At 39.1% G+C, this 17,197-nt stretch overlaps 2 protein-coding genes across 2 annotated transcripts in view; one reads left to right on the forward strand and one right to left on the reverse strand.

The window, feature by feature from the left end:
* The window catches only part of Nup35 (Nucleoporin 35kDa), a 125,609-nt gene extending 123,684 nt beyond the window's left edge, over nucleotides 1–1,925 (reverse strand). Inside the window, exon 1 of the mRNA XM_067137461.2 lies at nucleotides 1,911–1,925. The gene's annotated coding sequence lies outside the window, so the exon portion shown is untranslated. The remainder of the gene's footprint in view (nucleotides 1–1,910) is intronic.
* Nucleotides 1,145–16,735, forward strand: LOC136858138 (protein FAM32A). The gene is made up of 3 exons (XM_067137463.1): nucleotides 1,145–1,321; nucleotides 1,397–1,547; nucleotides 16,328–16,735. The coding sequence occupies exons 1-3, from the start codon at nucleotides 1,257–1,259 to the stop codon at nucleotides 16,448–16,450; spliced, it is 339 nt and encodes a 112-aa protein (XP_066993564.1). The 5' UTR covers nucleotides 1,145–1,256; the 3' UTR covers nucleotides 16,451–16,735.
* Nucleotides 16,736–17,197: the final 462 nt, after the last annotated feature.

Here is a 17,197-nt window from a genome sequence, read left to right on the forward strand (position 1 = left end):
TGCTCGACCCATGTTTTAACGGGCTTAAAATATAATACGCATATTTTATTGTATAGTGCAGCAGTTAACCTTCAATACTGATGTGTTGTTGTAGGTGTGATCTGTGGGTTGTGATATGTCACAGAAGCGATTTGGATAAATTGTACAAGAAAGAAGGGACGTTACGCTTGTATAAGAATTATAAGATCTGTTCAGATCATTTCCAGGCCACTGACTTTAAAAATCCTCGACTATACAGCCAAGGGTACGTTACATTTTTACTCTAATTGTACGTAAATATTCCTCAAAGCATCACTATCGACAACATTTTCAAACTTTTCTTTCTTTTATCCCTCTTCTCAGATTGAAACCGCGATTTTATAGATTTTCTTTCTGTTAATAGGCTTCATGTTAAGAGGAAAATTGTCCAGCTATTAAATGTTAATTCATTGCATCATATGTGTAAGGAATGTGCCGATATTTTTATTGACAAGTGTCTTAATGTGATGATACATTGTTTTTAATTGAGGAGAAAAGACAAATCCAACCGTAAGAGTACAGGCAGGTATGCTAAAGCTAAAAAAGTAATGCATAAATGAAAGATCAAGCCATTTCACAGCAGTCCATTTCACACCTTGTTTATATTTCTAATTTCAGTCTTTGAATAATAACCTTTTAAATAATTCTTCATTCATTTATCCAGAATTGCTTTAGCAACTTCGAATTTAATATCTCAATACCACTTTCTTTCTAGACGTAATTTATTTATCCATTTCCGTATATACATTTCCATTGATATTTGAATTTAGCGCGATTTGTTCAGGTCAAGTCACTAGGAGCGCCACCGTCGAATTGTCTCCCATTTTAGCAAGGCGAAATCCGTAAGTGTCGTGTATTGTCTCTACTGTATTTGGCTATAGGCGCTACTTGCTGCGGTTTTTTTAAAAAAAGGTAAATTTAGGAATCGTGCTATAAATATATTGCTCAACTAATGAATGTTTTACTGCAGCATACGTATAACTTCATATGAATATTACTCATTCATTTCAAACTGACAAATAAAACTACAATAAGTAAGAAAGATTAAAAACAGTTACGAGAACTTTGTAAATAAATAACTTTGTAAGTTACAAGGTTGTCATTCTGAGCTTGCATTTGTCACCGTAGTTGTCAACATCAGCTGCGGAAAAAAAAGTGAATTTTCTTTCTAGCTCGTTGGTGTAAGCAAATACTATACTGTATTTGGTGTTAGTGATATTTATTTACTTAATTTGGCTATGTCTGAGTACGAATGTGTTGCTCGAGGTCCTTTAAAACTGAAATCTGATTCTGGGGTGAAAAAGTAAGTGAAATGTTATGAACTTATCATTACTGTTAAAGTGTTATGGATTTCTAACCTCTAATGTTGTGTGTGCAGAAAGAAGAAGAAAAATAAAAGCAAGGCTGTGGAGCTGGAGCTTCGTAAACTTGCAGAAGTGAATAAAGATGCAAAGGAACTGCAACAGCCCTCCAAAGAAATTCAAAGAACTAAAGCTGAACTTGCTTTTCAAAAGATGCAAGAAAAAATGGTATGTAGGCCTAGTGCTATTCGAAATTTACGGTATTTGTGCTTAAATTGATATGAGTCTCTCACTTATTTCCATAATAAGGTATCAATTGCTCTCAGACCTCACCGACCTTGTATCTCAGTGTTCTCCCTAGGACCTTTTTGATAGGTTCACCGCCCTGACGTTTTAAAAGGCCGCCCGGCTAACATAACCTAGATAAGTGCTAGTTACATAATATTCATACATATTTAAATCACTGGGGGTGCTCGAAATTAAAATGCATATACTGTAAAACGGTTTAATTAAACATTAAATCATTATTATCAACAATATTGCCTCCATTACAAAGAGAATGCTCCATTACATCGAAGGTTAAATGTTTACCTTGACGCCTTGACTGCCACATAGTGAAGTGCGCGAGAGGTTTCTGCTTCTGGATTAACGTGGAATTGCATGCGAGCACTCTATGCCATATGACGTCACATTCACAAACCCGTACGGCACTCCACAGCAACCGAGTGGTAAGGTCCGGTGTTATACATGATTATGAACGAGTAGAACCAAAGAGGATAGAATAGAAGTAGAACACTACCGGGCGAGTTGACCGTGCGGCTAGGAGCGCGCAGCTGTGAGCTCGCATCCGGGAGATAGTGGGTTCGAACCCCACTGTCGGCAGCCCGGAAAATGGTTTTCCGTGGCTTTCAATTTTCACACCAGGCAAATGCTGGGGCTGTGCCTTAATTAAGGCCACGGCCGCTTCCTTCCCATCCCTAGGCCTTTCCTGTCCCATCGCCGCCATAAGACCTATCTGTGTCGGTGCGACGTAAAGCAAAAAAAAAGGAAGTAGAACACTAGAAATTCAAAATATTCTGTTATGTCTTGTTTGTGATAATAACAAAAAAAAAAAAAAAAGTCACATTTTTGCAGTTAATGTTTACTTGACTGCTCTTATTGTTAATACTGTGAGGGGAGTAAGTTGAAATTTTAGCATATTAATTTTCACGTAGTATTCTCCACACGGCTACTCATTTCTGCCATCCAGCTGACAAAAGTTTTTTGGGGAGAACTCTGTATCTGATATGTAGTAATCTTTCTTGTGTAAAACTTCCATATCTAGCGAGCGAAAGTTAGGTTAAACATACAACATGATGTGGGTCGGTCACCATCATGTAACACTCAGCAGGCTTGCCAACGTCTGGATTGTTATGTCTGGGGAAAGACAAGACCATTGGGCTGAATTAGTTAAGTCTTGCTAGTGACAAAACCATTGGCCTGGCTTGGTTAGGTCTGGCTTTTCACTAGACCATTGGGCTGGGAGCAAGCAAAGGGGGTATTTTATTTATTAGTATAGAGCGTACTCTGCAAATAACCTTACTCCTTGTGGGTGGGGTTAACTTCCAATAAGTAACCAGGGGAACCTGATCCCTACAGAGCGCGTCCCCAGGTGGCGGATAGGGGGCTCCTACAGTATGTAGGGCTGGTTGAAATAACCAATACAACCCGCGGACCAACAGGTAGCCCAATTCCTGGGGGTTTTAAAATACTGGGACACCCTCTCTCCAGGGGTCATAAATATGGAGGGCCCTTGCCCTGGGTTAAGGGTGAAGACCTCAACGGCATCTACGGCGGAGAAGATGGACTTCGGTACGGCGGAGATGGCGGAAGAGGCAACCCATCCTCCTGGGGTGTACAGATGGAACCTACTGCCTTGTAGGACGAGGAAGGCATCCTCAAAGGCTAAGGGAGTAAACCCTGAAAGAAAATCCTCTTATGCGTTAGGCCTAGCAAGTCAGCAGGAGAGTATTGAGTATAGTTGCTTTCAATAAGAAAAAGAGCCTCGGAAAGAATATTATAGACCGGACTGACACGTCCTCTCAGACAATTGTAAAGTATGATGACCGTAAGGCTGATGATATACAATGTTCTGAAAGGAAACCCCAAATAAAAAAGAGACCCAAATACCGAATTAGAACTATGAACATTCTATCATTAACTGGAAAGTTAGAAGAACTCCTAGACATGATGGATAGAAGAAAAATATCAATATTGGGATTAAGTGAGACCAAATGGAAAGGGATTGGAAGTAAGACACTTCGTGGAGGTTATAAATTATACTGGAGTGGACAGGAGAAGGTAGCGAAAAATGGTGTTGGATTCTTAATTAACGAAAGGACTGATGCTACAGCTGAAGTTATCTGCAAAAGTGATAGAATCATTAAAATGTCCATGAAACTGGAGAACACTAAGTACACCATCATACAAGTGTATGCCCCACAGACAGGCTGCAGTGAGGAAGACAAAGAGAAATTTCGGCAAGACCTGGAAGATACTGTTAATGAGGAAAATGTTATTATTATTGGAGATCTAAATGCTCAAGTTGGGGTAGACAGACTTGGGTACAAGAACATCATTGGTCCACATGGATTTGGACAAAGGAACCCAGAAGGAGAACAACTATTAGATCTGTGCAGAAGAAATGATCTTATAATCAAAAATACATTCTTCAAAAAAAGAGACAGTCACAGAATAACAAGGTACAGTTGGGATGGCGAGTATAGAACATTGATTGACTATGTAATCACAAATAAAGATGGTGGCAGGTACATCATAGATGTAAAGGTCATCCCTAGTGAAAGCATGGACAGTGACCACAGATTGTTGGTAGTAGACTTCAAACATAAGACAAATGAAACGCAGAAACTTATTACGAAAAAACCAAGGATTAAAACTTGGAAGTTGCAAGAAGTCGAAATAAAGGAAGAATACAAACTAAGGATTTAACAGTTTGCCGAAGTGTGAAGTAACCAGCGTTAATGAAGAATGGAAGGTCTTCAAAGACACCTTTGTGGGAGAAGCCAAAAACCTATGTGGAGTTACAAGTTCTGTCAAAAGAAAAAAGGAGACACCATGGTGGAATGATAGAGTGAAAACAGCGGTGAAAGAAAGAAACCAAATAAAGAAGGCACTGGACAAGGAGAAACAAAAACAGGGACAAGAACGAAATGAACAAGAAATACAAAGACTTCAAGGAGTATACAGGAACAAGAAACTTGCTGTAAAGAACATTGTAAGGGAAGAAAAAGAGAAGGAATGGAATGAGTTTGCAGACAAACTGGAAGAGGACAGTAGAGGAAATATGAAATTGCTATACAGAGTAGTGAAAAACAAGCGAAGGGATCAAGAGACCATAAAAGCAATAGAACGTGATGATGGAACTCTGGCACAAGAAGAGGGAGAAATTAAACAAGAACTCAAGATCTATTTCGAAAAGCTGCTGAATGGAGATACAGAAAACATAACAACGGATAGAGGAGAGCCAAGTCGAGGAACCACAACTGAACCACCAATTACATGGCTTGAGGTTGAAAATGCGCTCAAGAGCATGAAGAAAGGAAAGGCAGTGGGCGTAGATGAACTAAGTGCAGATATGCTGAAAGCAGCGGGAGTTCCAGGAATCCAATGGCTCTATAGACTGCTCAACAAGATATGGGAGGAAAATACTATTCCTGAGGACTGGAAGATGGGCATCATTGTACCTCTGTTCAAGAAAGGAAGCCGACGAAAATGTACTAATTACCGTGGTATCACACTACTGTCTCATGTCCTGAAAATATTGGAAAAAATAATAGAGACCAGAATCAGAGATATTGTTGAACCAATTTTGGAAGAAGAGCAGTATGGTTTCAGACCAGGAAGGTCAACTACAGACCTTATATTTGCAATTAGGATGCTAATGGAAAAATACTGGGAGAAGAACAAGCCTTTATTCCTAATATTTTTGGACATTGAGAAAGCATTCGATAGTGTACCAAGGGAAAGAATTTGGCAATGCATGAAAGAACTTCAAGTGCGAGACAGCCTCATAGACAAAGTGAAAATGTTGTATAGTGGGAACAGAAGCTGTATTCAAGTAGGATGTGGTTTGTCGGACTGGTTTGAAACAAAGAGAGGAGTGCAGCAGGGCAGCTCATTGTCACCACTTCTATTTATTATTGTAATGGATGTAGTAATGAAATCTATTAAAAGGAACACGGAGATATCAAAGCCTTCACATTTGCAGATGATGTTGCGATCTGGAGTGACTCAGAAGATGAATTGGGAGAGAGAATACAAAGTTGGAATGAGGAGTTTAAGAAATATGGTTTAAACATCAGCAAGACCAAGACGGTGGTGATGAAAGTGTATGGGGAAGGAGCAGAACCAATAGTCATGTTAAATGAAGCTCAACTGGACAGCGTTCCAGTTTTCAAATACTTAGGTAGCGTTATATCAAATGAGAACCTAGCAAAACATGAGGTGAACAATCGAATCAATAAGGCAGCACAATTTTACCACCAGGTAAGACACTTGCTGTGGGATGAGCAAATACCCATGAAAACAAAAATGACATTGTACAAGTCCTATTATACACCAATTCTTACATACAGTCTCGAAACCACAACACTGACCAATAGAGATAATTCCAAACTTCAGGCAGCTGAAATGAAATTCCTACGCACTATGATCCAGAAAACCAGGAAAGACAAGATTAGGAATGAGAAAATTAGAGAAGAAGTAGGAATAGACAATTCTCTCCTAAGTAAGATTCAGATATCAAGACTGAAGTGGTTTGGTCACATGAAGAGGATGCCAGTAAACAGAACTGCAAGGAAGGAATTTGACAGAAAGGTAGAAGGAAGACGACCCGTGGGAAGGCCACGAAGGAAATGGATAGATTTAGTTAAGAGCGATGTAATGCTGAGAGGTCATGATTGGGACAAGTTGGTGGAGGAAGAATGGTACAAGGACAGGATGAGATGGAGGAGGCTCATATACCACACCCGGGAAACTGGAGATGGTTTAGGATGATGATGATGAGTATAGAGCGTACAAAATAATGTGCATTAAGTTGTACAGTATTTCAGCAGAGATGTTGTTCTCTTCAAGGTGCGAAATCGTGGGTGGGGGTGGGGGGTGAGGGAGGCATTTCCCCCCCACCGACGATTTTATCTCAAAGCTTTCCCACCACTAAAATTGCCTGGGGGGGGGGGGGAATTATTTCATTATAACATAATGAAGAAAATATAGAACACGTATAGTTTATTACTGAAATTAATGATTTATACTGTGCATTTTTTCATAGAAACATCAGCAATAAATCAAATGACTGCCAGACCTTGAGCAAGAAAGCAACGCAACAGTGGCAATCTGTATCTGCAAGCTATTTTTCATGTTGCATTCTGGCAAGTCCATCTGAAATTGGGGCAAAAATGTAAATTACTTGAAGCTCTCCTCCCTTGTCATTGCTGTAAGTAGCTCGAGCTTAGACCACTCCTGTTCTTCTTGGAGAGGGCATGTTTCCGATAGGTAGCCAATAGGACAATATTCACTTAAGGTGTGTACAAACCAACAAATGTGTTCCCTCGGCACTCAGCCTTGGTAAACGAAAGTTCCTCTAATAAAGCAATAAGTCAGGACAAATCGCGCCTCGTCTGGTTTTTCATAAGAAAGGGACAGTCTTATCATAAACTTCTCAGCTGGTTGGATTAACTTTCTAATGTTTATCATTCTTGTTATCACAACAAAATTCAAACAAAAAGATCTACAATTTACATTTTTATGAGGGAGGAGGTATTCTATTTACAGGGGAATTTTATACCTCTCCCCTGCTGGATACTACCTGAAATAAACACCGGTATTTAAGCCCGATGTTCCTTCTCCCCCCCACCATTTCTTCTGATTTCGCACCCTGGTTCTCTTTGTACTTTTGCTAAAATGGTAACGTTCACACAGGCTTGATTATTGTTTGCATGAAGGAGCTATACCAAATGAATGGAGAGTTGCTGTAGTAGCCCTTGTGTATAAAGGAAAGGGTAATTAGATATAAAGCTGAAAATTACAGCCCATTAAGTTTGACATGCGTTGCATGTAAGCTTTGGGAAAGCATTTTTTCTGATTATGTTAGTCATGTTTGCAAAATTAATAACTGGTTCGATAGAAGGCAGTTCAGGTTTAGAAAAGGTTATTCCTCTGAAGCTCGACTTGTAGGATTCCAGCAAGATATAGCAGATATCTTGGATTCAGGAGGTCAAATGGATATCGTGATTGACCTGTTTAAAGCATTTGTTTAGGGGTGCATCATGGGAGACTGTGGATCAGTGGGAGAGTGTCGGCCTCCGGATCCCACGATAGCGGGTTCAAACCCGGCAGAGGTAGTCGGATTTTTGAAGGGCAGAAAAAAGTCCATCGACACTCCATGTCGTACGATGTCAGCATTTAAAAGATCTCTTGTGGCACATTTGGTGTTTACCTGACAAAATTCATTAAATCTCAGCCATAGATGCCCAAGAGAGTTTCGGTTTACTTGGTCTGCCATCTAGTGGGCCTAGAGTAAAATGGAACGTCAAAATTGACAAGCAGACAGCCAGATGGCGTAAAATTTAAATGTCTGCACACGGTAGCTGTGGCCATACGATTATTATTATTATTATTATTATTATTATTATTATTATTATTATTATTATTATTATTATTATTATTATTATTATTATTATTATTATTCCTGGTAAAAATTAGTGCAGTTGGACTAGACAAAAGACTGAATGGGTAGCTATATTTCTAGAAAATAGATCTCAAAGAATTAGAGTAGGCAGAGCTTTATCTGACCCTGTAATAATCAAGTAAGGAATTCCTCAAGGCAGTATTATTGTACCTTTATGATTCTTATATGTATAAATGATATGAGTAAACAATTGGAATCAGAGATAAGGTTTTTTGCAAATGTTATTCTGTATAGAGTAATCACTGCCTGCTCGATCTGCATCTGATGGCTGCTTATACTGCCTGCTCATTAAAGCATTTTAACATGGCACTAAATGAAACACTCCGTTTACAAATACCCACAGCAGGTGGCAGCACCAACTGGCTCCAGACCTGAAATAGCGGGAAGTAGGATACTTGTTTTCAGTGAAAATGGTGTACTGCTGCGTGCCTTTCTGCAAATCAAAGTAAGGGAAACCGGAATGCCGTGATATTTCATTCCATGAAATACCTTCAAGTACACAATTGCGTCGAAAGTGGTTAAGTATTATATCCAGGGAAGGAAACAGCAAGGGAAGTAAAAAGATTCCTTCTGATTATTCCGTGGTTTGCTGTCTACATTTCGTAAATGACGATTTCAAAGTGACCAGCAAAACGCGAAAATTAAAAACAGGACCTGTACCCAGCCCTTTTCCTGATTATCCAGCTTATAAACAACCGATAATTTCAGCGATGATTAAGAGAAGGGATTCAAGCTCAGAGACGTCTGACAAGAGCTCTTCAAACATCATTGCAGAAAATGATAAGCGTTATATAAGGTTTGAAGTATTTCATACTAAGTAATATAAATTCTGGGGACAATTGTACTGTTAATGTGAAGGTACAAAACAGAATAATATGCTGTCATAGATTCCACTATCCGCCTCTGTGGTGTAGTGGTTAGTGTGGTTAGCTGCCACCCCCGGAGGCCCAGGTTCGATTCCCGGCTCTGCCACGAAATTTGAAAAGTGGCACGAGGGCTGGAACAGGGTCCATTCACCCTCGGGATTCGATTCCCACCTCAGTCATCCTGGAAGTGGTTTTCCGTGGTTTCCCCACTTCTCCTCCAGGCAAATGCTGGGATGGTACCTAACTTAAGGCCACGGACCGCTTCCTTCCCTCTTCCTTGTCTATCCCTTCCAATCTTCCCATCCCCCCAAGGCCCCTGTTCAGCATAGCAGGTGAGGTCGCCTGGGCGAGGTACTGGTCATCCTCCCCAGTTGTATCCCTCCGACCTAGAGTCTGAAGCTCCAGGACACTGCCCTAGAGGCGGTAGAGGTGGGATCCCTCGCAGAGTCCGAGGGAAAAGCCAACCCTGGAGGGTAAGCAGATTAAGATTCCATTGAGAGTCGTTTGCTAGCAGTATCAAATCGTGTCAATATACTGTTTTTATTACTATTATCATTTACGCAAGTAGGGCCTATTTAGTTGTTTCGGTTTTACAGTTATAGCTAAACTAATGTCAGGTTCTCTCCACCGATGGTGCTAACGTTATCCACAAGCAAAATTCAAAATTTTCTGCCTCAATATTCTCTCCCGAACTTGACAAAACAGAACCAGTGTTACTCCCCGAGTATGTTCGACTCGTTGGCTGAATGGTCAGCATACTGGCCTTCAGTTCAGAGGGTCCCAGGTTCGATTCCCGGCCAGGTCGGGGATTTTAACGTTAATTGGTTAATTCCAGTGGCTCGGGGGCTGGGTGTGTGTGGCGTCTTCAGCATTAGAAATCATCCCAGGTAGGGCCTTCATCTTCACAGACATGCAAGTCGCCTAATAGGCCGTCTATTATTATTATTATTATTATTATTATTATTATTATTATTATTATTATTATTATTATTATTATTATTATTATTATTATTATTCCCTGAGTATGTACTTGATTTACTGGAAGATTTTCGTGAGCCCCCTGAGTCAGTGTGTGTCACTTTGGAAACTGCTTACCAGGCCATTATTGTGTAGTTATTTAGTGCATGTAATCGAAGAAAAACCGAATGCAGCACGTGTTTGAATAACGTTTCTACCTCATTTAATGCATCCCCATTAGTGAACTTAATCAGACAGTCGGATAGAGGAGGGCTGCGCTATCCCCAGCAACGATCTATTGGCCTAATTATGGGGCTACAGAAATTTGTTGAGGCGGTTCTACCGTACTGCAAGAACTCTGCAAGTCTGCTCCAGATTATAAAAAAACTATGTTCTACCTTCTTTTTGCCAATGTAAGATTTTAAAGTGTTTTAGCAACAATAAGCACCAGGAATTTGTGTCAGAAACTGTGGTGGCCAAATGCGTGAAACCTCTACTTAGTAATGTAGGGAAGTACCATACAGACAAAGTTTCCAGGTTTTCTTGCTCGTCGAAACCTCTTTCTCAAAAAGTGCTGAAGCTATAACTCTCTACAGCACCACTTTATACGTAAAATTCTTAAATATTTTTCTTACTTTCAGATTTTAAATTTTGCTGGTATGCTTATCTAGTTGTATTCACGCGATAACTGGGTAAGTCTGGTGCTGCCATCTAGCGGCAGATTGTTTGTAAGTCGTGTTACACGTTTGAATATGGAATGAACAGGCAGTATAAGCAGCCATCGGATGCAGATCAAGCAGGCAGTGAGAGTAATAAATAAGTTACAAGATTGTGAGCAACTGCAAAATGACCTCTATAATGTTGTGAGATGTACAGCAGGCAATGTTATGATGATAAACGGGTTAAAAGTGAGGTTGTGAGTTTCACAAATAGGAAAAGTCCTCTCAGTTTAAATTACTGTTCTGATGGGGTGAAAGTTCCGTATGGGGATCACTCTAAGTACCTAGGTGTTAATATAAGGAAATATCTTCATTAGGGTAATCACATAAATGGAATTGTAAATAAAGGGTACAGATCTCTGTACATGGTTATGAGGGTATTTAGGGGTTGTAGTAAGGATGTAGAGTATGGTTCCAGTGTATGGGACCCTCACCAGGATTACTTGATTCAAGAACTGGAAATAATCCAAAGAAAAGCAGCTTGATTTGTTCTGGGTGATTTCCGACAATAGAGTAGCATTACAGAAATGTTGCAAAGTTTGAGTTTGGAAGGGAAGACTTCGGGGAAAGAAGACGAGCTGCTCGACTAAGAAGTGAATCAGAGCGAATCTCGGTTGTGGACCAGATATAGGGAGTTCCACCATATTTGATGACCTTGTCTTAAAAAAAAAAAAAAAAAAAAAAAAGGGAATATTCATAAGAATTAAGCCATTTATATGGTGGTCATGCAGCACTGATCTTTGCCATATGACAGGCTATCTCAGAAGCTTCAGATTCCATCTACCAGATATAGCTTATATTTTTAAAGAAATTTCCGTATGAGTTAAAGCTTTTAAATATGCTGATGTGGAGGTGGTCCTATTCCGAGGCCTGGAATAGGTCATCACCTTAGGCTTTAGGCCTCTGTGAACAACAAGCATCATCATCGTCACCTATTCCGAGGCCAGAATTTCAATCTTCCTCAGTCGGCACACTGCAACTGCCAGCTACCAACACTGCCTGTAATATTTTCAAGAAAGGTCATTCAAATTATAACATTGAATCAAGATTTATGCAGAAGTGTTGAATTATTTTATTGTAAATAGTGTGTATGTTTTGTCTGTAGTGTATTCTCAACAGTTCATAAATGACCTGGGTTCTTCCGTTTTTAAATTACTAGACAGCAACAATCGGCATTGTATTCTGTTACGAGATGTTATGGCTGGCATGTTATGTTTCAGGAAATGTTTCAAATTTTAACATTGCAGATAATAATTTTTTACAAGAAGTCAGGACAATTTTGTGTAAGTAAGGTGTATATTTTATTTTTAGTATATTCTCAAATAGTTCTTAAGGGATGAGCTTTGTAATCTACTACGAGACGTTATGGCTGAAGAAGTCTCAAATGAGATGAAACATGTTCCAGGATATGTTTATTGTGTTTTTATATTAAATAGTTTTCAGTTGTAAAGTGAGGTGTATTGATTGGGTGGACCATTGAACCTAACATTGTTTCTTAATTTAAGTGGTATATTCTGAGCTGTCAGCGGAGAGTTGGCGTGGAATGACATTAATGGACAAATAAGTTTGAGTGATGTCTTTAAAAGTAAGAAAGATCACAATATGAAGATAAAGTTGGAATTCAAGAGGACAAATTGGGTCAAATATTCGTTTATAGGAGGCATTCATTCAGAATTTCTTGTGCATAGTGGGCAGTATGTGAAAAAAAAAAAGGCTCACAACGTTCTTCACAGATATTCTACAAACTGGTAACATCCCAAATGATTTTAATTGGTCTGAAAAAAATCTCTCTCTTGTTCACAGGATAATTTAAGTGATGTTAATTCCTTTCTGACTTTGATACTATGAACTCTGATGTGAGTAGCTCTTCTTCCTGATGATCATAGTGTGCATCAGAGCTTCAATGAAGGATCACCTCAAATCAAAGATCTTTTGCACCATTGTGTGTCCTGTGACACGCTATGGTACAGAATGTTGAATGACTGCAGAGAAGGTAGAATGTCAGCTAAGCGTCATGGAGACAAAGGTGGTCTGCTGACATCTTTAGATTGAATGATGTTTCCAACATAGACATTAGGAAATGATTTGCTATGACACCAATTCAGAGGTAGATTTACAGAAGTTTACATTTGTTTGGACTTTGAGCAGAAGTCAATATGATAGCAAGATGAGCTATATTTTGGAAGTCATCAAAAATGAGACCAAAGGGATGACCTGTGCAACAATAGACCAATATGCTACTCAACAAATTGAGTGTAAATCTATGCAATAATATGGCCTGCAACTTGCATGGCGCGATATCACTTAATGGTCATTGCTAGTAGGTAAAGTAAACTCATATCCTCGTCCTGAGATGGTGCAGCTCTTTTCTGGCGCACCCCCAATGGAGGTGAACTGCACGTACCATTTTAACCACTTACCAGCCCTCTGCCCATTTTTAAATCTCTGGCAGTACCAAGAATTGAACCTAGGTTTTTTAATTATTATTATTATTATTATTATTATTATTATTATTATTATTATTATTATTATTATTATTATTATTGCCACACTCAAAATGTTAACATGCAGCAAGCTTTTCATATTCCATCATTGTTGATGGCAAACACTTTCGTACATCCGCATCAATCACACGCACGGTCATGATCGTTGTAGCCTGTGAAATAACAGGTTGAATCTTTTGACAGTCGCAAGTCTCCTTCACATATATTCACTGTTGCAACATAAGGAGAACAGGAACGCAATATCTGTAAATTTAAACATTTCAATGTGATTAGCCTTAAACACTGGACGTTCTGACTAGTCTCTGCATCATCACGTCCTTATATTTATATCAGCTCTTCGGCAGAGAGGTTGCATAGAAAGTTCTGTAGTCGATTCTGGTATTCTACGTTTGCATTTCATTTCACTGCAAATTATTAAGACATGAAATCTCTGGGAAAATGCTATAAATAACAGTGTAACAAATATTGACGATTGCAATGTTGCTTATAATAGTGATCGTGCTGAAAACTGTGGGTCAAGATGGAGTCCAGAAATTGTAGTGTTGAAGACAAATGAAGGAAGTTCTAGAAGCAGCAAATATACAGGGACATTAAGCAAGTAGTCACAAAGAAACGTACGTAAGTTCAGTGAATATTTTAAAAGCGGCAACAAATGACTAAAGCCAGTTCATGATACAGTTGGGAGAAAGTGTCATCAAGGCCAAAGACCAAGAGTAACATTAGTACCACAACCGTTAAATTGCATGAAGAAATCAATTAATATATAGAAACTGCGTGCCTTAGATTCTTGTGCACATTAATGTAATTGAAATATAGACGGCAATAGAGTTTAGCAGCATGGCCGGTCGGCACTGTTCACTTAGTTATGCTGCATGGTAACCTCTTGCCTGCAACGATTTAACCCCTATATATCATGAGCCCAGGAAGAACATCTTCAGAAGATGTCAAGAATTAAGATAATTCACAGTCTAATATATACAGTCGCGAAGCTCCTTAGTAATGAAATGGCATCCTGTTGTCAGGCGGAACAACACTAGCGCTCGTAGCGGCCAGCAAGCTCTAACTGTTCGGAACAGATCTCTACTACCCAACAGCTGAATGCACTTTCCCACGTAAATTATAAACTGTAACCACCTCGACAACTATATTAATCGTGCATTTTAATAAAATACGTTGATACACTAGACTACCGCGTGGTAATAATACCGAAGGAAAACAACAATAGTTTATTTTCGAAGGAGCAGCTGATCATACCACTGTAGTTAAGGTCTTAGCCATTTTCGAAATCCTATTATTGAACTGAATTTGATAATTTCACATAAATCATAAAAATAGTAGTGAACTATAAAACAATTCAAACAATATTCAAACATCTCAGGAACCTAAATGGCTGGATTTTGAGCTTTTTTGTTTTATGACACTGAAAACTTTCATTGCAAAATATCACAAGGTAATCTAATCTTAGTTTCACAAATAATTTCAACACTAATGACTTAGTACCTTCTCGGCATTAATGTGGAAAATCAAGTATTAACATTAGGGAATTAATAGTTTACTACATAGAAGTTAGTGAGCATACAGTCCATGTTCTCTCGGCTCCTCTGACAAATGTGCAAGTGGCTGGGCGGCTTATCAGCTTACATTTCGGAGATAGTGGGTTCGAACTCCACTGTCGCCAGCCCTGAAGATGGGTTTCCGTGTTTTCCCATTGTCAAAACAGTCTGTACCTTAATTAAGGCCATGGTTTCTTCCTTCTCGCTCCAAGCCCTTTCCTATCCCACTGTTGCCATAAGACCTATCTGAGGCGGTGCTACGTATGACTGTGTGTTGTGCTCCTTTGAGACGGGCTTTCGGTTCGAAGAAATCTGCGGAGATTCCATACTAATTTCTTTTTCTTTGCTGACATAAACTGGCTGTCTGCAAAATGATTGGAACATAACGTGATGTTATTGTACAAATAGTTCACATTTTTCTTCAATAAATCATCCCCCCTACCATTTACAAGCAATTTTCTTGCCTTTCTTCCTTTCTTAATCCGTTTACCCTCCAGGGTCGGTTTTTCCTTCGGATTGAGTGAGGGATCCCACCTGTACCGCCTCTAGGGCAGTGTCCTGGAGCGTGAGACTTTGGTTCGGGGGATACAACTGGGGAGGAGGGCCAGTAGCTCGCTCAGGCTGCCTCACCAGCTATGCTGAAGAGGGGCCTTGTGGGGGATGGAAAGATTGGGATAGACAAGGGAGATGGAAGGAAGCGACCGTGGCCTTAACTTACGTACCATCCCGGCATTTGTCTGGACAAGTGGGAAACCACGGAAAACGACTTCGAAGATGGTTGAGGTGGGAACTCCCTTCTACTCAGTTAACCTCTCGAGGATGAATGGACCCCGTTCCAGCCCTCGTACCACTTTTTCAAATTTCGTGGTAGAGCCGGGAATCAAACCCGTGCCTCCGGGTGGTGGTAGCTAATTACACTAACCACTACACAGAGGCGACAAGCAATTTTCTACACATTGAAAATCAAAACACCGCTACGTGTTAGAGGTTACGGTTGTGTTAAAACGTTATTTAGGTTCATATAATAGGATGGATTTCACTATGAGTTACATTCCTGAATCAGTGATGAACGAAATGCCTACTTATCTGAAGTTAAATTTCTGAATCTTCACAATATTGTTCTCTTATCCGAAAATGTAAACAGTAATTAAGGCTTCAATGTTCAGGATCTTTAGAAAGCCTAAAGAATGATAGCTCTGGTGTCTTCTTGTAACTGAGCAATTTATTGCGCCACACACACCTCCTTTCATACATACCATGTCAATTTAATAGTAAACCGATCATCTATAATGTAATTACCTCACGCTTACCTCGCAAAACGTATACAACTTACACATCCCAGAAGACTGGCAGCTTGCTGGCCACGTGGAGCGCTGCAGTCGCATGGATGAAAAAAATAAGCCGAGCTTCGCGACTGTCTATATTAGACTGTGAGATAATTTGTATCATCTTGCATGGCTTAAACCCAGAAAACTATTGTGTCTAGCATTCTGGGCCACAAAAACATTAATCAAAACATTAATGAACCTAAATATTCTTTTCAGTATTGTTCCTTGTCTTTCCAATGGCCTCCTCTTTAGAGTCCATTGTCTTTCCTCCATTGTGTAGTATATCCTCAATTAAGAATAATGATAAAATGAATTTTGTCCTTTTCTTTACAGCAAAAGGAACGTATCTTGCAGAAAGCATCAAAGACTCACAAGCAACGTGTAGAAGAATTCAACAGACACCTTGATGGTCTAACAGAACATTTTGATATACCCAAAGTCAGTTGGACAAAATAAATATTTAATGTTGAATTATGATGTGTCATAATGATCTTTGCAATACAAACATTATATTAATTTTGTTGCAAAATGACTCAAAACATGTTACTGTGTGTAGGTTTTAAAATAGTGTTATATTTTGCTTCACTTCTGAACATTAGTGACTGAGTACCATAAATTGTTGTAAAAATACTTCAACTGTGACATAGGAAGTTTTTGTGAGAATTATAATTGTAATGTACTTTTATTTAATAAAACAGCTGCACAGTAGTGTTGGCATGAAGTTACATTGGTTATGTAAAATTCTTTTGTGTTATTATTTATGTATTTATTTGCAATTAATTCTGGTTTGAAGACTTATTATATAAGTTACATTACAAAAATGAAAAATTTGATTTTTACATAAAGAAGCTAGCTACATTCTTAGTCTCGTCTAGGGAGGAATGTAAATAACATACTTTAAAAACTACGGCACATAAAATGTCAGTATAAGTACACAAGAACCTTGTTTATCCGGCCCTCATTAATCCGGATTTCTGGTTTATCCGGATCAACAATAATAAAAAATCATTTTTACTTGTACAGTATTTCTTTTACGGGGTTGATTCTTCTTGAATGTCTTTTCCGCCAAGGATAGTCAAAGGATGGGAATTGGAAGTACGTTGGCCGCGAAAGGTACCGTCCTGGCATTGAGAATGGGAAACCGTGGACTGTTCTGAGTTCCGTGACACATTTGCACGCATTCCTGGATGCTCGGACATAGAT

This window comes from Anabrus simplex, chromosome 1 (genome assembly GCF_040414725.1).
Source record: "Anabrus simplex isolate iqAnaSimp1 chromosome 1, ASM4041472v1, whole genome shotgun sequence".
NCBI classification, from domain to species: Eukaryota; Metazoa; Arthropoda; class Insecta; order Orthoptera; family Tettigoniidae; genus Anabrus; species Anabrus simplex.